At 42.3% G+C, this 23,595-nt stretch overlaps 1 protein-coding gene across 2 annotated transcripts in view; it reads right to left on the reverse strand.

Moving 5' to 3' along the window:
• DGKE (diacylglycerol kinase epsilon) overlaps window positions 1-21,253 on the reverse strand; it is a 29,568-nt gene extending 8,315 nt beyond the window's left edge. The window contains exons 1-10 of one of the 2 annotated variants that reach the window (XM_054047541.1): window positions 20,253-21,253; window positions 14,383-14,542; window positions 9,210-9,329; window positions 7,936-8,079; window positions 6,262-6,419; window positions 5,822-5,873; window positions 2,592-2,705; window positions 1,333-1,404; window positions 508-635; window positions 88-199 (exon numbers count right to left, since the gene is read on the reverse strand). In XM_054047541.1, the coding sequence (XP_053903516.1) occupies window positions 88-199; window positions 508-635; window positions 1,333-1,404; window positions 2,592-2,705; window positions 5,822-5,873; window positions 6,262-6,419; window positions 7,936-8,079; window positions 9,210-9,329; window positions 14,383-14,542; window positions 20,253-20,710 (1,518 nt within the window). In that variant the 5' untranslated portion in view covers window positions 20,711-21,253. The remainder of the gene's footprint in view (window positions 1-87; window positions 200-507; window positions 636-1,332; window positions 1,405-2,591; window positions 2,706-5,821; window positions 5,874-6,261; window positions 6,420-7,935; window positions 8,080-9,209; window positions 9,330-14,382; window positions 14,543-20,252) is intronic. The other variant, XM_054047542.1, reaches the window with a different exon arrangement.
• Between the last annotated feature and the right edge of the window lie 2,342 nt (window positions 21,254-23,595).

Below are 23,595 nucleotides of genomic sequence, written 5' to 3' on the forward strand. Positions count from 1 at the left end.
AAAACAAAGACGTGGTCAGCAGCTGAGTGCCTAAGATGACACATTCACTGAAAAACTTGGGTAAAGGTAATTATAAATGCTACGTACCCTCACAGTGTGTGCCTGTCCTAGTCGAACAGGATTGGCTAATTTCACCTGAATCTGTGCACAGTGGAAAGAGCCATAAACTCCAGCAACTTCCAGCAATCCATCATCATACCTAAATTTTAGAAAAGGAGACATTTATTATCAAAAAATAGCTGTGAACACCACTGAAATAACTGTATAAAAACTTTATATAGTCTTTGTATTAATAGATAAAACTATTATGAAAGTGACTGATACAGTACATAAGCTTAAAACTATCTGTTTGCCTTCTGCTGCATAACAAATTCAATGAATTCTATAAAATCTTAGCACCTATTCATGTGAGCAATCCCTCTGATTAATGGGACTGCTTACTTAAGCCCATTGGCCCTTACACTGTAATAAAAAAGTATATATTATAACCATTGATGCACTACATACCTTGCCAGGGGATAAGGCTCATCACCCATTCCTTCCCATAATCTACAGCCACCTCCCCAGTATCCAATATTCAGGACGATGATTCCTTCCAAATTCGGCAGATCGATTCTCTCACCATCCAACTCTAGCTTTACAGATACACAACAGATTGTTAGTAAATTACTGTGGGCCAAATTCTGCACTTGGGCATGTGCCACTTCTCTTCATGCATTAGGGTGGGCATCCCACTGAAGTCAATGTGAACTGGTCCGATATGATCAGCATGTGTGTTATTTATAAAATAAACATATTAAGAAACAATATTTTTGACTTCACAATATGGTACCGTATCCTACAACTCCATTTCTATTATTAACTAGCACATTACAGTTGCAATGGTTTGTGACTCAGACTTGTATAGTCCCTCTGCACTGGAGCAAGTTTCACCTATACATTAGGATTTTAGCTACAGCAGGGGCTCGATCCAATGTCCATAAATGTAAATAGGAATCTTCAATGGGCTTAGGATCAGGACGTACTGTAGTACTTTGGATCGAGCCCCTGCTGTAGCTAAAATCCCAATGTATAGGTGAAACTTGCTCCAGTGCAGAGGGACTATACAAGTTACCTTTTGATATAATAGCAAAATTAAGTAATATACAGGTATGCTTTAAGAGGTCTCTTTGATTGTATCTAGTGGAAACTTAGACTTAGGCGTTGCTTAGACTTTTTTATTTATAAAAACTACTAGATCATTTCCATTTAAGATCCTGCTTTCTTGAGGGAGGGAGATGTATGTTCCCCAGGGAAAAAAGTGAGCTAGCGAGAGAATATAAGATACCTTACCTCAATTTTTTTGTTAAGATCTTTACATTCCTGTACTAAACAATCTTTGGTTCCATAGAAAAAATAAACAGCCTACAAAAAGTTAAAGAGAAATCAGTATCAGAAACAGAGAGAAAGACAAAGATAATTTAATTACGGTTGTAAGAGCTCAATCTGAAATTCTTATGTAACATGAGATATTTGTGTATCCTCTTTGCTTTTAAGTTTTCAGGAAGAGGACGACTCAGTCATTACTACCTGGTGCAAGTAAGAGTTTTTCCTTTTAAAATAAAATCCGTACTACACTTTTAAATAGAGTTAGGCAGTGCCATTGCTCCAGTCCATTAAGTTTCCAAATGACTGAGAAGCTCTACAGAGATCAATATACTTCAGACTGCTTTGCAGGTCATTAAGAACAAGAGTCTTTCCCTCTGCTTCCAGAAGGGGAGAGCAACCCAAACAGTTGGAACCTGGCTGCAAATGCACCTGACCCACCATAAGCTCCCCATGGAAGCTCCTCTACAAGAGTTCTAGGACTGAACCTCTTCGAAAACTGGGGTGGGAAGAGGTAGCGCTAAGAAGCATGTTCCATGGCTGGTACTAGAGTCCATATTAGCCACTACTGTACAACCTAAAAATATGGAGTGGTAAGTGAGCCAATAGCAGCATGGTGGTGGGCCAGCAGAACAGCTGCGTGGAGACAATTGACCAAGATCCCTGTGCATCTCAAGACATGTACTGCTGAAGGAGAATGAACTTCCTGACCCAGGGAGATAAACCCTGAATGCCCAATGGAACAATGAAGATGAAACTCCAGGAGCTAAACTAGAAGAGTTTCTCTTTCCCTATGTAGGAAAATTTCACATAAGGGAAAATAGGGCCCTAATGGCAGTTTCCAAGGTTGGACATAGCTCCAACAGTGGTAGTTACAACTGCAACAAATCAGTGGCCTGAGCTGTTTCCGCGGAAGTCAAAGAGAATTTTGCCATATTACTAGAAAGCATCACTGATATTGAGCAACAACAACAAAATGGAAATACACATCAGAATAAACTAGACACTAGTAAAACATGACCTTCGATTAAGATGCAGAAAAATGTTTTGCTTGATTGCTATTAAATGTAAAAAAAATCCAAGTTTGTCTCAGACTGTTACACAAAACAGCTGATACTTAAATACTTGCATGAATTAATGGAGGCTATTTGCAGTCTTTTGATTAAAGGGTGGCAATTCTCAGTATCTTTGGCAAGAAGTGGGAAATGCTATTTTATCAATCACACCTTATTAATAATTCTGCTGGAAAACAGTGAGGGAGACTTCTCACGATGCGCATGAAAGTTGAGAGCCATGAGAGCATCTGGTCCTATAGAAAAATAGTTGTTCATTGTGAACACCTGCGGGACAACAGCTCTAGTTAAAATTATGAAGACATGAAAACAAAATCCTAGCAATATGCAAATTGAAAGTTACACGTGTGTAATCTGAAGCAGCAGATAACCAGTTCTTAGCGAATATAAAATGATTAAAGGCTCTCAGTTATACAGGTGCTTCGATGAGAATTACCCAGGGGTGGGAGAAGCACCCACGTTACAGAACAGAATTTGGTCCTATGAAATTAAAATCGTCAGAAAGACTTTCACTGACTCTTTGCACTTATCAATACACTGCCACCACTTAAAAATTATTGTTGGATTCATGGAGTTTTGCACACACTTCTCAGCTACCCTTTGACTTCCTCAAAGAGAAAGAAAGTCCTATGACCACTTTCATAGTATCCTTTGTTTTAAAATCTTTTGGCACTTTAAGTGCTCACTGTGGCATTTTTAAAAATAAGTAGGGCTGTTGATTAATCACAGTTAACTCATTTGATTAACTCAAAAAATCACAATTAATCACAGTTTTAATCGCACTGCTAAACAATAGAATACCAATTGAAATTTATTAAATATTTTTAGATGTTTTTGCCCATTTTCAAATATATTGATTTCAATTACAACACAGAATGCAAAGTGTAGGCTGCTCACTCTATATTATTATTTTTGATTACAAATATTTGCACTGTAAAAATGATAAACAAAAGAAACAGTATTTTTCAATTCACCTCAGACAAGTACTATAGTGCAATCTCTTTATTGTGTAAAAGTGCAACTTACAAATGAAGATTTTTTTTGGTTACATAACTGCATTCAAAAACAAAACAATGCAAAACTTTAGAGCCTACAAGTCCACTCAGTCCTACTTCTTGTTCAGCCAATCGCTCAGACAAACAAGTTTGTTTACATTTACAGGAGATAATGCTGCCCACTTCTTATTTATGTCACCAGAAAGTGAGAATAGGCGTTCGCATGGGACTTTGGTTGCCAGCTTTGCAAGGTATTTACGTGCCAGATATGTTAAACATTCATATACCCCTTCATGCTTCGGTCACCATTCCAGAGGACATGCTTCCATGCTGATGATGCTTGTTAAAAAAATAATGCATTAATTAAATTTGTGAATGAACGCTTTGGCGGAGAATTGTATGTCACCGGCTCTGTGTTTTACCCACATTCTGCCATATATTTCATGTTCTAGTAGCGTCAGATGATTATTCAGAACATGACATTTTTTCTAAGAACACTTTTGCTGCAGATCTGACAAAACGCAAAGAAAGTACCAATGTGAGATTTCTGAAGATGGCTACAGCACTCGACCCAAGGTTTAAGAATCTGAAGTGCCTTCCAAAATCTGAGAGGGATGAGGTGTGTAGTATGCTTTCAGAAGTCTTAAAAGAGCAACACTCCGATGCGGAAACTACAGAACCTGAACCACCAATAAAGAAAATCAACTTCTGCTGGTGGCATCTGACTCAGATGATGAAAAAGACCATGGGTTGGTCCGCACTGCTTTAGACTGTTATCTAGCAGAACCCGTCATCAGCATGGACGGACATCTTCTGGCATGGTGACTGCAGCATGAAGGGACATATGAATCTTTAGCGCATCTGGCATGTAAATATCTTGCGACGCCGGCTACAACAGTGCCATGAGAACACCTGTTTTCACTTTCGGGTGACATTGTGAACAAGAAGCGGGCAGCATTATCTCCTGCAAATGTACACAAACTTGTTTGTCTGAATGAATGGCTAAACAAGAAATAGGACTGAGTGGACTTGTAGGTTCTAAAGTTTTACATTGTTTTATTTTTGAATGCAGTTTTTTTTTTACATAATTCTATATTTTTAAGTTCAACTTTCATGATAAAGAGATTGCACTACAGTACATGTATTAATTGAATTGAAAACCACTTTTTTGTTTTTTACAGTGCAAATATTTTTAATAAAAAAAGAGTGAGCACTGTACACTTTGTATTCTGTGTTATAATTGAAAACAATATATTTGAAAATGTAGAAAACATCCAAAAATATTTAAATAAATGGTATTCTATTATTAACAGTGCAATTAATCATGAGAATAATTTTTTTAATCACGCGATTAATTTTTTTAATCGCTTGACAGCCCTAAAAATAAAAAAGGTTCTTAATGCCAGGTCTGCAAGCAAAACATGTAGCAATCTAGTAAAGAAACTGTAAATCCTGCATTTCTTTCTGTGGATCCCAACATTTTCCAGCTGACACTGCTACTTAACTACTATATTTGCATATTGATATATACAGTTCATTATACCTTGGAATTTCAACTAACCCTGTAACAAGTCAGATACCAACTCCCTCAAACACTATTCCAAGCCCCTCTGCTCCCTGGAGAGTAGGGCCTGATTCTTCTCTCACACTGATGAGAATTAGGGGGTAACTCTACTGATGTCAGTCCCAAAAGTGTAAAACTGATGTGAGAAGAGATCACTCTTTCAAATAATTATTCACTTTACAGGCAAGTTACTTATCTTTTTCATGTACCAAATAGCTATATCTTTTTTTCCTGAAACTTTCCAGAGTGGAAACACATGATTTGCAATCCTCCTCACATTTCCTATTTTATTATTCTTGTTTATTGTGAATTATAAGATTGTCATGTAGTAAGAATAGTGTTCTCAGCACTGCTGGAAACTTGCATGACAGCTTCACTTCTGTGTCAGCCAATTAACAAAGCAGTTCATTGTTTTCAATGCTCCAATGTCATTATCGTTAAAGCTTCCATCTACTTTCCTAATGAACTGTGAACCGGAGAGAAAAGCCTAATGAACAGAGCACTGGACTAGGACACAGGAAACCTGGGTTTTATTCTTGGCTCTGTCACCGGCATGTTGCGTGACTGTGGGGGAATTATTTCACCTCCCCGTGCTTCAGTTTCCCCATCGGCAAAATAGGAATAATGATTCAGACCTCCTTTGTAAAGCTTTTTGAGATCTTCTGATGAGAAGTGCTCCATCAGCGAGGTATTATTACTCTACAACCTTCAGGCCAGGCAGTTTATTTTATTTTATTTAAAAAGCATATGCAAGTAGGAAATAAAATAATCAGTTCATACAAGTATCTGGTAAGATCCACATTTTAGTAATTTTGAAATCATACCTTTTGTTTTCTTAAATTGTAGTATCCTTTGTTTGTTACCTGAACCTTCCATCTGAAAAATAAAAGGCTAACATTTAGCCAAGTTACAGAAGATGAACTACTCTCACTGAACTCAAACTGCAATAAGAAACCAACAACTGCAATGTAAGAAATTATAATTGGAAGACGGATGTTCCTCAGAAGATTCAGAGGTTTGGTTAAATATCTAAAGGTTCAGCATTGGAGAAGCTGCTCGGCAGAGGCTCCTCCATCTCTGACATCCAGTAGCCCCTAGTTTCCCACAGGAGCAGTTACACCTGTGCGCACCTGCTGGTGCCTTGTGTTTCCTTACCAAAACTCTGCGGTCACTGGGTGTTACTATTGATTGGTAATGCTTTCTGGAGTTTATAGATAAAATAGTCATGGTGCTGTGGGATTCACCTTTGTACTGTGTTACTTACCTGTCTAGTTTGATTCCATCTGCCTCCATTACATTTCGTAAAATTTGTTCCACTGGGACTTCTCCAGCATAACCTGCACCCCAAGCCAACGTATTAGACAGGTCATTACCTGTTCCGAGAGGTAAGATTGCAACTTGTGGAATATACCGTTCTTGTCCCTGTGACATAGAAATGGTACATTTTAGAATCTCCTTTTTTAGAGTCCTCTCCCTCCCCATTATCCCCAGAAAGTTGAAGATAGCTGAACACCATTAACAGAAAAGCTGCTTCAATGGTTATTACAGAGTGGCACAGCACGTACTGTAAGCACGGCAAATGTCAAATCTAAGCACTTGGGATCGAGAAAATATGAAAGGTTGAATTTTTAAACTAGGCAAATATCAAATGCACAAACATAACATATCCCCAAGTGTGCAGTCCCTTTGGAAAATATCTTGCCTTTCCCTTTACTGCCTTAGCTTTCCCTCTGTAAAGCTGGTCTATCTACCTAGTTCAGAGAGCTGTTGTGAGATTTAAGTTTTCAACTGTGAGAAGTAATTTGAAAAAGTGGCATCACGGTTACTGTTGTTTAATCAGGATATATAAGTTTATAAGAAAACGGATGTTTCTTCTTATTATCAGCCCTGCCTCCAGGGATCTGAGAGTCAAGCTGGATTCTTTTCTCCCTTCACTTACCACCAGTAATAAAGGTTTTACAGCCCAGCCCACAGAGGAATACCTATGTACTGCCAATGCCTGTAATGGGTTTTCAGGAGCATAACATTTTGTCAAGAACTCGGCTAAGGAGGCATGAGAGGGCCTAGAATCCAGCTCACACCATCTTAAGTATGTTAGCTCTGCAGGGCTAAGAAGACATTTTCCTCCACGTATTTCACTGTACCAGCAAATATGTCTCTCTCAAAAGAGTTCATAGGTTGATGATATGCATCATGACCCAGTCGCAGCTTTCAGTACAGTACTTTACAAAGTATTATTAGTTAACAAATATAACATTCACTTTGACTGGCTCCAGAAAATTGGGAAATGGGAATTAAATTTTTATTATCCAATTTTGTGACCTTTACCACCTGTTTTCTTTTTTCTGTAGCGAAAAGGAGCTGTGTGGATACTAGGCAGAAAGGGTGACAATTGAATTAGACATCCCAGGAGTTCTTGCTGACACCTCTTAAACTGAAAAGATGTTCTATTTAGAAACAATACTAAACACACAAAGTTTCTTCACTTCTTGTCAGTAAATAATGGTAGAATGAAAACCAAATATTTAATAATTTATCTACTTCTGTCCCTTAATCTCTTTCTAAAGTCACAATCTGCAATTGTGCCATTATTTTTGGTAGCTTTAGAAGCTAAATACTTTTGGTGAGAAATAAGCAGCCAGAGCAGAAGAACCTTACTATATTAATGAGTCTATTAACAGCAAATTAAATTTCTCTTTAGATTACAAAGGCATGCATAAAATAGGCTACACTCTGTGAGCAGAATGGCTTCTAAATTAAATGTTCAACGTCTGTATCTCTTTATTGTACATAAGCTACTTTACAAATACTTTTCTTAATAGGTTTACTCTGAAAGACAGGAATGACCCATATCCAGATAAGAGATTAGGGCTTACACTTTGGCCTGTTACGAAAGTTATTTCACCACAATACATGCAAAGGTATTCAAACGCAATACCTTTATCTTCATTTCATCAATTGCATCCAGGACCCAGCCCACTGTGCCATCCCCACCACAAACAAGTACCCTAGCAGAATTATAAGGCAGCAAGGTACAAAGCTGGAGTGCTTTGGCAGGTGAAATTTTGCTCAGATCAAAAACCTATGAACAAATGAAAATAAAAATGTCTAAGACAAGACACACAACACAGGGTTTACTTCACAGATCAAAACATCTTCACTTTTATATATCAGGACGCAAACTGATCATCGTAAGTTCCAGTCAACTACACTGAGAAATGATCATACCAAGGACCAAATCCTACTCAGAGTCATGTGAGTAGTTACTTCAGTGAATATTCATATTAACAAAGCAAGTAGGATTTTGCCCCAAAATAATTTTTTTTAATCCATTAATGTCAATCCTTCACTTTTACAAGAACCAAAAGTAATGAAATAAAAAAAATGGTTTAAAAAAAAAAAAAAGACAAAATTCAGTTTGTAAAAGAGTTTATTCATTGAGACTACTCTTGGCATTGATTTTTTTTTTAAACAAAGACCTTAAATTCAGACTAGGAGAAATCATTAAAGGCTCTTGCTTTGAACTTTGGAGGAAGAGAATTAAGATGTAGTCAGGAAGTCTAGGAACAGCTATGTTACGTCAGAGCATCCTGTGCCTTCCCAGTTGAGTTTAAGGGACAATGGCAACACAGAGAGAGCAACACAGGAAAATAGCCAGATGTATTGCCATCTTCACAAGTAAAGTTAGGATTTAAAAAGTTTCAAAAGAATCATATCAAACCCACATAGTCTACTAAGGACCGTTGCACCAGACAGAGTGACCCCGTGATGGTGTCGCACAACGCATCATACAGTGAAAAGAAAAAAATAAGAGTTATGATTTTACTTATGATTTAAAGTGTTTTTTAAATTGTTCCCTATCTTAAAAGCCTCATACCTTCCTGAAAGAATAGGAGACTTATGGAAAATAAAAGCAGTGAGGGGATTATTGCAAGTTCAACTTCTATAAATCTTGGTGACACCTAGCTCCTTATCAAACTCATTGTAAAAAAAAAACAAAAACGCTCCTTCCTTAAGTTGCATTTGCAATTCTGTGCTAAAATCCTCGTGTCCATTTTTCTTCAAATGAGAACTGCACCAATCTGTTTCCTTAGCTGGAGATTTGTATCAAACTGCTTAAAAAGATCTTGTAGTCCATATATAAACAAAATGCTGGTGATCTTAATTGAGTCTTTAGGTTATTACATAGTTATGGCTTTTCCCTACAATTACCTGAACTGGGTTTAAGAGAATCTTAAGCTCGCCCAACAATGTTTCGCCCATGTTGTTTCCACTACGAGTATTAGCCAGGATTATTATTGGGGTCCAGTGTTTACCATAGGAGGATGCCAACTGCAGAAAGAAAAAATTTCCATATGTACACAAATGTGACAAACCTGAAAGGAATGAGGGGCTTTGAATTCCAACTTCATTCCCCATTCACACAAAGACAGGAAGAATGAATTACTCCATAATTTTAAATAAAAAGTTGCTAATTCCCTCTTTATAGTGAGTACAGAAACAAGCAACCTTTGCAAATAAGTGATAAATTTTACAACTTATTTTAACCAGTAGCATTCCCAGTCAGTGAAGATTTAGTTGGAAGTGTCAAAATACAGCTACTAAAAGTCATTTCATTTTTGTGTTTTTTTCATAGTTTCTTGTTGCCACTTTTGCTAATCATCATTTGTAACAAGAGCTTTCAAACAGTCCCTCCCTCTTCTACACCTGGATCTTGCAATGAAATCACATCAGAATTATCTCCATAGCAGCCTTGAGGTCTTAAACCCAGGACTATACTCTCATGGAAGAATCAAAACGTGATTTAGGACAGATAATGCTTTTGTTCAAACACAAATGATTTCCATAATAGAGGGATATACAGAAAATTATCAGCAAAGTTGAACATATCTACAAATAGCTTTTATCAAATTTACACAAACATGCAAGTTCCCCTCTAAATCGACTTCATGTTTTCAGTACTGCTAACCTCAAGGGTTCAAATACCATGAGTCAGAACCAAAGATAAAAAGAGAAGAAAATCTTGCTTTTTGTCTGTCTTCTGATTTTGACCTCCCCTGTGAATACCCTAATTTGCGTGTGAAAATTATAGGTTGAAAGTTCAACCTTGAATCATACACAATAATGCAGGCCCCAACTCCCTTTTCCCTCACCTTCGCTGCCCAGTCCTCCAGGCTTCCTACTGGCACACCCCTGCAGCCATCCCAATTCCCCAGCATGCTCCCCTAGCCTGCTCTCCCCTACACCTCCTGCCAACCTGTAAGCCCCCACTTCCCCAACTTCTCCTCTGGCCGGATCCAACAGCTGCCCCATGTCTTCAACCTGCAGGGAGGAAGTTTGCTCTGTGCTCTGACATCCAATAACTCTCCTTTCCTGCTCTGGGCCTGTGGGGATAGCAAGGCTAAGACTACTAAGCTTGGAGCGGGGCCGGCTCTGCTGTCCTGGAATCTGCCCTGCTCAGGGCATACAAGGTTGGCTGCCTGTGTCATAAACAGCACAGTAGCCTATAAAGGCTGAAGGGGGAAGTACAGGCACCTCAGGTAAAATTTCTGAGCTGCTTGTGTTTTATCACAAGAGCCCCCTAAAACTGGTCTGAAATCATTCATAGGTTTTAAGGCCAGAAGGGACCATTAGAACATCTAGTTTAATCTCCTGTATGTCATAGGCCACTAAATTTCACCCAGTTAGTCCTGTAACCAGCCCATTAACTCCTATTTGACTGATTCCTATCTTCCAGAAAGGCATCCAGTTTTGATTTGAAGACATCAAGAGATAGAGAAGAACAGGAGTACTTGTGGCACCTTAGAGACTAACAAATTTATTAGAGCATAAGCTTTCATGGACTACAGCCCACTTCTTCGGATGCATATAGAATGGAACATATAATGAGGAGATATATATACACACATACAGAGAGCATAAACAGGTGGGAGTTGTCTTACTAACTCTGAGAGGCCAATTAATTAAGAGAAAAAAAAAAAAACTTTTGAAGTGATAATCAAGCTAGCCGAGTACAGACAGTGTGATAAGAAGTGTGAGAGTACTTACAAGGGGAGATAGTCAACGTTTGTAATGGCTCAGCCATTCCCAGTCCTTATTCAAACCGGAGTTAATTGTGTCTAGTTTGCATATCAATTCTAGCTCTGCAGTCTCTCTTTGGAGTCTGTTTTTGAAGTTTTTCTGTTGTAATATAGCCACCCGCAGGTCTGTCACTGAATGACCAGACAGGTTAAAGTGTTCTCCCACTGGTTTTTGAGTATTTTGATTCCTGATGTCAGATTTGTGTCCATTAATTCTTTTGCGTAGAGACTGTCCGGTTTGGCCAATGTACATGGCAGAGGGGCATTGCTGGCACATGATGGCATAGATCACATTGGTAGATGTGCAGGTGAACGAGCCCCTGATGGTATGGCTGATGTGATTAGGTCCTATGATGATGTCACTTGAATAGATATGTGGACAGAGTTGGCATCGGGGTTTGTTACAAGGATAGGTTCCTGGGTTAGTGGTTTTGTTCAGTGATGTGTGGTTGCTGGTGAGTATTTGCTTTAGGTTGGGGGGTTGTCTGTAAGCGAGGACAGGTCTGTCTCCCAAGATCTGTGAGAGTAAAGGATCATCTTTCAGGATAGGTTGTAGATCTCTGATGATGCGCTGGAGAGGTTTTAGTTGGGGGCTGAAGGTGACAGCTAGTGGTGTTCTGTTATTTTCTTTGTTGGGCCTGTCTTGTAGGAGGTGACTTCTGGGTACTCGTCTGGCTCTGTCAATCTGTTTTTTCACTTCAGCAGGTGGGTATTGTAGTTTTAAGAATGCTTGATAGAGATCTTGTAGGTGCTTGTCTCTATCCGAGGGATTGGAGCAAATGCGGTTATATCTTAGAGCTTGGCTGTAGACAATGGATCGTGTGGTGTGTCCTGGATGGAAGCTGGAGGCATGTAGGTAAGTGTAGCGGTCAGTAGGTTTCCGGTATAGGGTGGTATTGATGTGACCATCGCTTATTAGCACAGTAGTGTCCAGGAAATGGACCGCTTGTGTGGATTGATCTAGGCTGAGGTTGATGGTGGGATGGAAATTATTGAAATCATGGTGAAATTCCTCAAGGGCTTCTTTTCCATGGGTCCAGATGATGAAGATGTCATCAATGTAGCGCAAGTAGAGTAGGGGCGTTAGGGGACGAGAGCTAAGGAAGCGTTGTTCTAAGTCAGCCATAAAAATGTTGGCATATTGTGGGGCCATGCGGGTACCCATAGCAGTGCCGCTGACTTGAAGGTATATATTGTCCCCAAATGTGAAATAGTTGTGGGTGAGGACAAAATCACAAAGTTCAGCCACCAGGTTAGCTGTGACATTATCAGGGATACTGTTCCTGATAGCTTGTAGTCCATCTTTGTGTGGAATATTGGTGTAGAGGGCTTCTACGTCCATAGTGGCCAGGATGGTGTTTTCTGGAAGATCACCGATGGATTGTAGTTTCCTCAGGAAGTCAGTGGTGTCTCGAAGATAGCTGGGAGTGCTGGTAGCGTAGGGTCTTAGGACAGAGTCTACATAACCAGACAAGCCTGATGTTAGGGTGCCAATGCCTGAGATGATGGGGCGTCCAGGATATCCAGGTTTATGGATCTTGGGTAGCAAATAGAATACCCCTGGTCGGGGTTCTAGGCATGTGTCTGTACGGATTTGTTCCTGTGCTTTGTCAGGGAGTTTTTTTAGCAGATGGTGTAATTTCTTTAGGTAATCTTCAGTGGGATCAGAGGATAATGGCCTGTAGAATGTGGTGTTAGAGAGCTGTCTAGCAGCCTCCTGGTCATATTCCAATTTATTCATGATGACGACAGCACCTCCTTTGTCAGCCTTTTTGATTATGATGTCAGGGTTGTTTCTGAGGCTGTAGATGGCGTTGTGTTCAGCATGGCTGAGGTTATGTGGCAAGTGATGTTGCTTTTCCACAATTTCAGCCTTTGCACGTCGACGGAAGCAATCTATGTAGAAATCCAGTCTGTTGTTTCGACCGTCCGGAGGAGTCCATGCAGAATCCTTTTTTTTGTAGTGCTGGTAGGGAGGATTCTGTGGTTTTGTAGTGCTGGTAGGGAGGATTCTGTGGAATTTGTTAGTCTCTAAGGTGCCACAAGTACTCCTGTTCTTCTTTTTGCGGATACAGACTAACACGGCTGTTACTCTGAAAAGAGATAGAGAATCCACCACTTTCCTTGGCAGTTTGCTCCAATGGTTAAATCGCTCTCACTCTTAAATTCAAAGTAAAAATAAGGCACACGTTTTTGTCTGGCACAGCTTCCAGCCACCAGTTCTTGTTCTGTCTTTCTCCACAAGATTGAATAGCCCTTTTGTACAGGTATTTTCTCCTTGTAATGTACTTTTACACTAGTCAAGTTACTTCTTATCTTCTTTTTGTTACTCTGTTTAGTTTAAGCACTTTAAGTCTCTCACTGTCAGGCATTTTCTTCAGCCCTTAAATCATCTTTTTTTGCAGCTCTATTCTGCACTTTCTCCAGTTTTCCCCCCCAACATCTTTTTTAAACCGTAAACACCAGAACTGTACATTGTGTTCTCGTATCAGCCTCACCGATGGCATATGCAGAAATAAATTCACCTTGCCCTTCTTTTATTCACTACTCCCGTTTATACATACAAGGATCCCATTAGCCCTTTTGCCACAGCATCGCTCTTGGGAATTCATGTTGAGTTGAGTTGCTTGCTCACTATGATCCCTAAATCCTTTGAGTCATTAATTTCCAGGGTACAGTCCCCCAATCACGAAACTTGTGGTGGTACTGCGAGTGTTGACACTCTGCATTATTCAATACACTCTATTTTGGTACACGGAAAATATTTTTATTTGACAGCTGTACCTCTTTGAAGAGTCAGTCTGTTTTCACAGTATTTAATTTTTGGGTACAATGGAAGTTTATTCTTTAACAGGCTTATTCTTATCAGGTATCCCTTAAAAAAGACTTTATAGGAGTTCTCTCCAATATCTACAGTAGTGGCTTGGAGCATGGAAACAGTTTTCTTTTAAATGGCTCTGTTTACAGATTTTGCTAAAGATGTAATGAATATTCTCTAACATATAACAGGGAATTGAGCATAAATTACTTTTGGAATTTTTGACTAACGATGATTATGGGATTTAAACAGTTGTGGTTAAGATGTTTAAGAAAGCAAGGTACTATAGCCTCAGTGTCTCCTCAGAAAATTAAATGCAAAAATCTGTTCTCTCTCAACCAGGATGTTAATAAAATGACTAATAAATTCAAATCAACACACTGAGCATTTACGTATTCAAACACTTATTCAGTGTATAACCACCAACATGTCATTGCACTTATTTAATATTTAGAATTACGTATTATAAAAATAACGATAAAGTTACCTTTCCATAATCAGTTCTTTTATCCTTACGTATCTGATTAATGGTGGATAAGTAATATGGTGGAATAATTAAGTTTCTGAATTCTCCAAAACGACACTTCTCGCTCTTTAGAGAACTCTGCATGCAATCATCATGTACAGTGTGCTGACACCAAACGCACCTGAAAATAGAAACAAAAAGAGTCCAAATGGTGGTTTGACTTGATTTCTAACCAACTGTTTGGATTGAAAGGTTGAGTTTACTTATATAGGGCTATGCAAAGGTTAGAAAGCAAAGGACAAAGCCAAGCAAGGACGGGAGCAGTGGATGAATCTATCCCCACAAAAGGAACAGGAGTACTTGTGGCACTTACAGACTAACAAATTTATTTGAGCATAAGCTTTCGTGGGCTACAGCCCACTTCATCGGATGCATAGAATGGAACGTATAGTAAGGAGATATATATACACATACCAACGCTAAGAGGCTAATTAATTAAGAGAAAACTTTTGTAGTGATAATCAAGATAGCCCATTACAGTCAGTTTGACAAGATTAGCCTCTTAGAGTTGGTAGGACAACTCCCATCTTTTCATGTTCTCTGTATGATTATATAGAGAGATGAAAGACCAGAAGATGATGGAGAAAGTTTATAATGGTGATTGTGGAGATGCAGCATGAATCTGCAGCACACTATAGCCTAATTTTTTAATTCACAAACAACCATTAATTTTAAAATTGGTAGAGAGCAGAGAAGCTGATAAGTCTGAGAAAAACTCAGAGCAGATTTGTAGGAACCATGGGACAAATGAGTTATTAGAGGGTACTCTTGGATTTTACGTGCAGTGACCACAACTTCGAATATATTGGAGCTTATTAGACCTGATCTTCAAGACAGACAAAAAGAGTATTAGTGGGATGAAATTAAGAAAATAAAAAATTCAGACTGAATAGTAAGAAAAACCCAGCTCCTCCTCAAAGTAGCTTGGCACATTAAAACTAGACTGGACAAAGCACTAGTAAATGTACTGAAGGGAAGAGTTCCACACTGACAGAGATGTGGACTAGCTGGCCAAGTAGGTCGTTTCCACTTCTAATGTCCCCATATGATACATTAGAAAACCAAATACTTTTCTTAAACTGTGAAGTTTAGAAGTCATGCATTCTTGAACTCTAACACAGAACTTTGTAGGCTATGAAACAAATATTCTCTTATAATGATATAAGATAGGAGGCAAGTGTATTTAAGGTTCTCAATATCACATTGCTCATAATAATAATCAAGACCAAGTAACTACATCACATGCAATTCCCTAAATAAACAAAACTGGCATAAACTGTCAGTAGATAATTTACTACCTGCCTTGAGATGAAGTTGTTTCTCTCCCCCCCCCCCATATACATATTTTCTGATCAAATAACTACTCCTCCTCTTCTCCCTTCTATTGGGCTTACAAACCCACAGTGACATAAAGGAGAGAAAACCGAGGATCGTTACCACATAGGAAAATGGATCTGGGCTTTTCTGACATTTATTCCTGTTTCAATAACAAACATTTAATAGGTGGAAAGCACAACTTATACTGTTGTATCTTACTTTTTGAAACTAGCATTTACTATTGCTACTGCCAGCACAACTGAACAGGCAAATATAGAAAAACTGCTGACATGCTATCAATTAACTCTTCACTCCTTTCTTCTCACTGCCTAACTTCTATATTAAAAAAAGTGAATGTACACAGCACACTACACTGTGCACACAGTCTTGGGCTGGAATACATGAGCATTGACAGCATGGAGTGTGAAGAAAGTCAAGACATTTATTCCCAAGGAACTGGGAATAGACTCAAAGAGGCAGATATCAAAATATAACTAGAAAAGTTTCAGACCTTCGGACAACTTGACAAAACAGCATTCTGGAACAATATTTACTTCCATCTAAAAACAGAGCAGATATTTATAGCTTTAACCAAGTAGGAAAAAAAACTATTTTTTTTGTGCACTCATTAAAAAAAGATACTCCAGGTATACTTATGGCAAAATGATTACTATTAAATATTACAAGACACACTACATAGTCATAACTCATTACAAAAACAAAACTGAGCAAGTTCTCTGTAGGTTTAAGGAGAACAGACGTGCTTCAAATCTACTACTGAAAGGTCACCGTCAACTCAAATTTGGCCAAATATTTAGGATTTTGTAAAAATGAGCTTTTACAAAATTTAAAACCAATGGAAACATTAACATGTTTTGTAATTCCAAGAGAAACAGCTGCTATAAGCAAATAAATATTCCCTGGCATAGCTGGCAACACAAACACTGCAGAATTGAAAACCTGAAAGTGAAAGTGTAAATAGCTCCATTAATTTTCATTAACTGAAAAAAGACATTTCAAATAGTAAAAAATAATCTGAATTTCAAAAATGCTTTTTAATTTAACAATTTAGTGTTAGTAAGAAGATAATAAATTTGTAAATAATGTCGTTTTTCAAAGTTGACAGCATCCCTTTAAATCCTAAACTCTAAGAGTTGTACAGCATTATACAAAGCTGTAGCACAAAAATCCCACTGCACATAGTTGCTCAGCAATTTAACCTATTCCTACAGCTGTCCTGATGAGAGACAATATAGGAGGAAATATTATAATACCTATTGCCATCCTCTGCAGAAGGCTAATCCTGGTTCACCACATCCAAAAACCTGATTTAAGCAGCTGTGGAAGCTATTTTTGAAGTCCCGCCGTTAATCCAGCTTTTATAACCATGGACACTGACATTCCCGATGGGTGACCATTTCTTTTCATTCCTGGCCATGAATCCTGCCCTCAACCAAACACACTTGAGGCTCCTTACAGATGAGAGTTGTTTGCTCTTCTGGAGCTCTACTCGCTTACAAGGTGTCACATAAGAGCTGGGTAAAAATAGGTAGCAAGTATAATCGAGGAAAATAGTAATTCCTTTGTAACATTATAGACACAATTATACTTTCTCTACCATCGTATGTACCTACTCTCATCTGTGTCAAAGACAGGGCTGGCTCCAGGCACCAGCCCAGCAAGCAGGTGCTTGGGGCGGCCAAGGGGAAGGGGCGGCACGTTGGGCTGTTCTGCGGCAATTTGGCGGTGGGTCCCTCTTGGAGGGAAGCACCTGCCGCCGAAGAAGAAAGGGGCGCGGTGGAGCTGCCGCTGGAGTGCCGCCGATTGCAATTGCGGCTTTTTTCCCTCTCTCCCTCCCCCCCCCCCCCGCCGCTTGGGGCAGCAAAACCCCTGGAGCTGGTCCTGGTCAAAGATATTTAGTTGAACAATAGAGGGAAGTCAGTCATGGGTTTTTCAGAAATTAGCAGCTGCTGAAAAGATTATCTAAGAGTAGGTGCCTAGGAAAATTCAGAATACAGTTGAGCTGTAACAGTAGATTTAATTTAAGAGTAAGTACTGAACCCCAAACTTTCAGTGTGAAGCTCGCACAGCTGCTGACAACGTGCAAGACAATTCCAATGTCTAGCCATACAGCTAGACAGACAGTGGAGGTACTCCAGGAATATCCATCTGCTGCTAGGGCAGGTTTTACGCTGAAAGAGTTCAGACAGTACAGTTACTAATGAACAAATATGCCAGATCTGTACATACTTTGCTTGGGATCAACACTCTATTTTCTTTACCATACAAGCTGACTGCCAAAATATGTTTTTGAAGGCTACTGTTCATTTTGAGACCATTTGAAATCTCCAGCTCAACTTTTTGCTACCATCCCTTCAACAATGACCCACTATTTCCTTAATACCAACACACTAATTATTTTTAGAAAAATAAAAGAATACTATGCATACCATGGAAGACAATTACACAAAAAACAAGATTGAGGTTATCCCTCTCTTCTTCTCTCTTGTTTGCTATAATCTCTCCATGTCACAGTATGTATGTCACTGAAATTGTAAACCCTTCGGAGTAAAATGCTGTGTCTTCATTCTCTATACAAAGTACCATGCACAGTTAATTATAGCACTATGCAGACATCTTAAATAAATACTGTACATTACTTCCTGAAATCATGGAAGATAATGAAACTTGAGAAACACAAAAATTCAACTGGAGGGAAAAGAGACAGGAAGAAAAGATGGGAAACAGATACAATTTATATTGTAAACTGCAGATGAATCACCCAACAGTGCAACCAGTATTAAATAAATGATTGCCAAGACTGAATGAGAGTTTGACAGTAGAAGAATAGCCGTTTTATACATAGAAATATATTAATTGACTATTCGTCCATGCTGCTGTACAGCTTCAGAGCCTGGCAAAAGATTCCTAAGGTGGTTCTTCTAATTAGCTTGCCTCATGAAAACTACCTGAGTAAGTAAATATGAAGCAGCAGGTACCTGTCCATCCCAAAGTATAATGTCTCAGTTACAGTGATGTAAATCCAGAGTATGTCCAGTGAAGTCAATGGAGTTACAGTGGATTAACCGAAAACAGAACTTGGTCCATGAGGATAATATTTACAGAACCAACTCCATGACATTCATCAGGTTGACTAAAAAAAGAACAGGAGTACTTGTGGAACCTTAGAGACTAACAAATTTATTAGAGCATAAGCTTTCGTGGACTACAGCCCACTTCTTCGGATGCATATAGAGCTTATGCTCTAATAAATTTGTTAGTCTCTAAGGTGCCACAAGTACTCCTGTTCTTTTTGCGGATACAGACTAACACGGCTGCTACTCTGAAACCTGTCATCAGGTTGACTAGTACCTTACTCTACAAGTAGTCACATTGAAATCAACAAAAGCTAATTTCAGGGTACTGAGATAACTTCTGATTTGATATTATAGATATTTATATTATAAGGTAACCATAAGCTAATGGGTGACATTTTAAGAATTCCACATTAACTTTCAGGGGGAGTTCTGCTTATTATTATTATTTGTAGTATTGTACAATAGCATTAGGCGACCAACTCATGAACCAGGACTCCGTTGTTCTAGATGCTGTACAGACACAGAACAAAAAGAGTCCCTACCACAAGGAGCTTACAATATAGCAGGGGTCGGCAACCTCTAGCACGCTCCTCGCCAGGGTAAGCACCCTGGCGGACCGGGCCAGTTTGTTTACCTGCCGCATCCGCAGGTTCGGCCGATCGTGGCTCCCACTGGCCGCGGTTCGCTGCTCCGGGCCAATGGGGGCGGCGGGAAGCAGCGCGGGCCGAGGGATGTGGACCTGTGGACGCGGCAGGTAAACAAACTGGCCCGGCCCACCAGGGTGCTTACCCTGGTGAGCTGCGTGCCAGAGGTTGCTGACCCCTGAAATATAGTCTTAGGAGGATTGAACCCCATTTGCACCTATACTTGTTTAATTTATACTGTGTTTTGTTGTAAGTCCAGGCCCCAATCCTGCAAAGATTTCTGCACCTACTTAACTTGATGCACTGTGAGTCATTCTCTTTAAGTCAATACGACTACTCACAGTATGTAAAGTTAAACAAATTATGAATTGTTGCAGGAGCAGGCCGTACGTTGTAAGCTCTCTGGGGCAGGGACTGTCTTACTACATGCCTATACAACATCTAGCAAAATACTGCCTTAATTCTTGATTGGGGGCCTTAGGTGCTACAGTAATAGAAATAATAATAAAATAGATGACAGTGAGCTATGCTTTACCCCCAACTTATGACTCCATTCTCCCACCTTTACTCACGCTGAATAGCACCTTATCATAAGCAGTCTCATTGATGATAGGCCCTGTGAGAAATTCTAACAGAGCTTCATGCTGGACAACTTGCTTGAACTATTCTAACATTTCATTTAGCAGCAAGGTGACCAAATATTGCCACAGCAATTCCAGTAATGACATGATACTGTACTTCCTGCATATGCAAACACATTCCTCCGCTGTACCTGTAGTCACAGAGCTTGGGCTGGGTGCCACACTGCTGCTTGCATACGACACAATAGCTGCACAGTGGGACGTTGCCTCGGATCCAGTGATGTGCCATAGAGGTGTGGGGTGCACCATCACTCCTCATCATAATCTCCTTGCAGAGGAAATGTTGGTCGGCCTTCTTGAGACACCCTTCGTGGACACATAGACCACAGCAACTGCAAAAAGCTCCCTGAAGAATGTGTTGGGCACACACACAGCAATAGGTGGGCTGGCCAAAGAGATCTGTGTAGTGCCAGTCGTGCTTGCTCTGGCGGAAGATGTCTCGCCTCAGCACCTGCCTCCGGGATCGCTGGAAGCTGCACCACAAGGTGATCACTACCGGCAGGATCACTGAGCACAGAGTCCAAAAGGCCAAACTCCAGTCCGCAAACACTCCTGAGGAGGGAGGACCGCTGTTTTCCTCCCCTTCCATCCCTTATGGATTTTAGCTTTCCCTGTCTAAATGGTCAAATTAAACAAGACAAGTAGGGCTAACTTGGGGCTCGCTTCCCAGTTCAGGGATACTGTGGGTGGGTTTAGCAACCATCCTTTATTGTATGCTTTAACTTTTCCCCTATTATTATTATTATTATACTCCCTTTCCTCCCCCCAAAGCCTGACTCACAACTCATCAGACTGGATACCCTACACTTGTTATCATGATAATTAACCTCTGCTTTTCTTTCCACCCTGGTATTATCCCAAAACCCTCTTTTTCCCCTTCCGGCCTGATATACCAATTACTATCAGAACGCACCCTTCTTGTGAGGCACCTGCTCCGACAAATGATCAGCCTCACTTTTCCTGATATAAATAGCCTTATTCTCCCAATAACTCCCTTCCCCCCACGCCACAAAAGGGGGTCTGATAATTAACCTCTCCTCTTCTTAATTCAGGTAGTACCCCTAACCCAAGAACTGGTCTAACATCTACGACACCCCACCCCCTTTAAACTATTTACTCCCCCCTGCCTCCGTGTCCATCAAAGCTAGCTTTAATTCCCCCTCCCGTGAAAGCCCTGGTATTATACTGACCCCCCCCCAGTCTAACAACCCCCCCAACAACCTCCTTCTCTTGGGGTTTCTCTCCACCCCCCCCCCAGCTCTTCTCTTTCCTTCCCCCCCCAACGCCACCCTTTCCCCACTGCCTAGGATAATTACCCCTCCCGCCAGGGACGATGACCTGTGGAGGGGGGGGGGGAGGAAATTAGGTAGCTACCTTGTTATAACCTCCTCCCTCCCCAGCCCTGGACACTCCCCTCCCTCAAAACAGCTTCCGCCCCAGCAGCTCCCCCCGGCCCTGCTCGCGCCCCGGGGTCTCACCCCGAGGTCCCCCTGAGGGGAGGGTCTCACCCGTGGGCGGGAGGGGCTGGCAGCAGGAGGTGTCTCCGGCCGCGGCCCTGGAGGGGGGGTCGGGTCGGGGGAGGGCCCGTAGCAGCGGCGGGGCCGGGGAAGCGGCGGAAGCGGAAGGAGCCGAGCTGAGGGGGGCGGTGGCTGCTGATGAGGGTTGCTAGGAGACGGGCTGGCAACCGGAAATGGCCTCGAAAGGGGGAGAGGGAGGGATGGCATGAGAGAGAGAGAGGAGGGGAAGAGGCAGCGGGAGGGGTATCAGGAGGGAGGAGGGGAAGAGGCAGCGGGAGGGGTATCAGGAGGGAGGAGGGGCAGCAGGCAGCGGGAGGGGTATCAGGAGGGAGGAGGGGAAGAGGCAGCGGGAGGGGTATCAGGAGGGAGGAGGGGCAGCAGGCAGTGGGAGGGGTATCAGGAGAGAGGAGGGGAAGAGGCAGCGGGAGGGGTATCAGGAGGGAGGAGGGGAAGAGGCAGCGGGAGGGGTATCAGGAGGGAGGAGGGGCAGCAGGCAGCGGGAGGGGTATCAGGAGGGAGGAGGGGAAGAGGCAGCGGGAGGGGTATCAGGAGGGAGGAGGGGCAGCAGGCAGCGGGAGGGGTATCAGGAGGGAGGAGGGGAAGAGGCAGCGGGAGGGGTATCAGGAGGGAGGAGGGGAAGAGGCAGCGGGAGGGGTATCAGGAGGGAGGAGGGGAAGAGGCAGCGGGAGGGGTATCAGGAGGGAGGAGGGGCAGCAGGCAGTGGGAGGGGTATCAGGAGGGAGGAGGGGAAGAGGCAGCGGGAGGGGTATCAGGAGGGAGGAGGGGAAGAGGCAGCGGGAGGGGTATCAGGAGGGAGGAGGGGCAGCAGGCAGTGGGAGGGGTATCAGGAGGGAGGACGGGAAGAGGCAGTGGGAGGGGTATCAGGAGGGAGGAGGGGAAGAGGCAGCGGGAGGGGTATCAGGAGGGAGGAGGGGCAGCAGGCAGCGGGAGGGGTATCAGGAGGGAGGAGGGGAAGAGGCAGCGGGAGGGGTATCAGGAGAGAGGAGGGGAAGAGGCAGCGGGAGGGGTATCAGGAGAGAGGAGGGGAAGAGGCAGCGGGAGGGGTATCAGGAGGGAGGAGGGGCAGCAGGCAGTGGGAGGGGTATCAGGAGGGAGGAGGGGAAGAGGCAGCGGAAGGGGTATCAGGAGGGAGGAGGGGAAGAGGCAGCGGGAGGGGTATCAGGAGAGAGGAGGGGAAGAGGCAGCGGGAGGGGTATCAGGAGGGAGGAGGGGCAGCAGGCAGCGGGAGGGGTATCAGGAGGGAGGAGGGGAAGAGGCAGCGGGAGGGGTATCAGGAGGGAGGAGGGGCAGCAGGCAGTGGGAGGGGTATCAGGAGGGAGGAGGGGAAGAGGCAGCGGGAGGGGTATCAGGAGGGAGGAGGGGCAGCAGGCAGCGGGAGGGGTATCAGGAGGGAGGAGGGGAAGAGGCAGCGGGAGGGGTATCAGGAGAGAGGAGGGGAAGAGGCAGCGGGAGGGGTATCAGGAGAGAGGAGGGGAAGAGGCAGCGGGAGGGGTATCAGGAGAGAGGAGGGGAAGAGGCAGCGGGAGGGGTATCAGGAGGGAGGAGGGGCAGCAGGCAGGGCAGCCCTGCTTGAGGACTCCTAGGCAGGGCAGGAGCAAAACAAAGGCCCTTCTGGTTCAGGGACTGCAAATGAATGGTCTGTAAGCAAAGTAAAGGGCCCCTCAGGCACAGAGGCGAGACCCCACTATGAACATCCATCCATCTAAAGAAACAAGGGCAGATTCTGCTCTGGGCACCATGGGTGTGATTCAGCAGTAACTGTGCCGAGCGTGGCAGACAGGGCCGGCTCTGACTTTTTTGCTGCCCCAGGCAAAAAAGAAGAGCGCCGCCGCCCCCCCCCCCGAGCGCTGCGCCGCCGTACCCCCTGCAAGCGCCGCGCAGCCGAACCCCCCCCAGTGCCGCCGAAATCCCTGCCCCCCCCGAGCACCATACCACC

The sequence above is a fragment of the Malaclemys terrapin genome, chromosome 13, assembly GCF_027887155.1.
Source record: "Malaclemys terrapin pileata isolate rMalTer1 chromosome 13, rMalTer1.hap1, whole genome shotgun sequence".
Lineage (NCBI taxonomy): Eukaryota > Metazoa > Chordata > Testudines > Emydidae > Malaclemys > Malaclemys terrapin.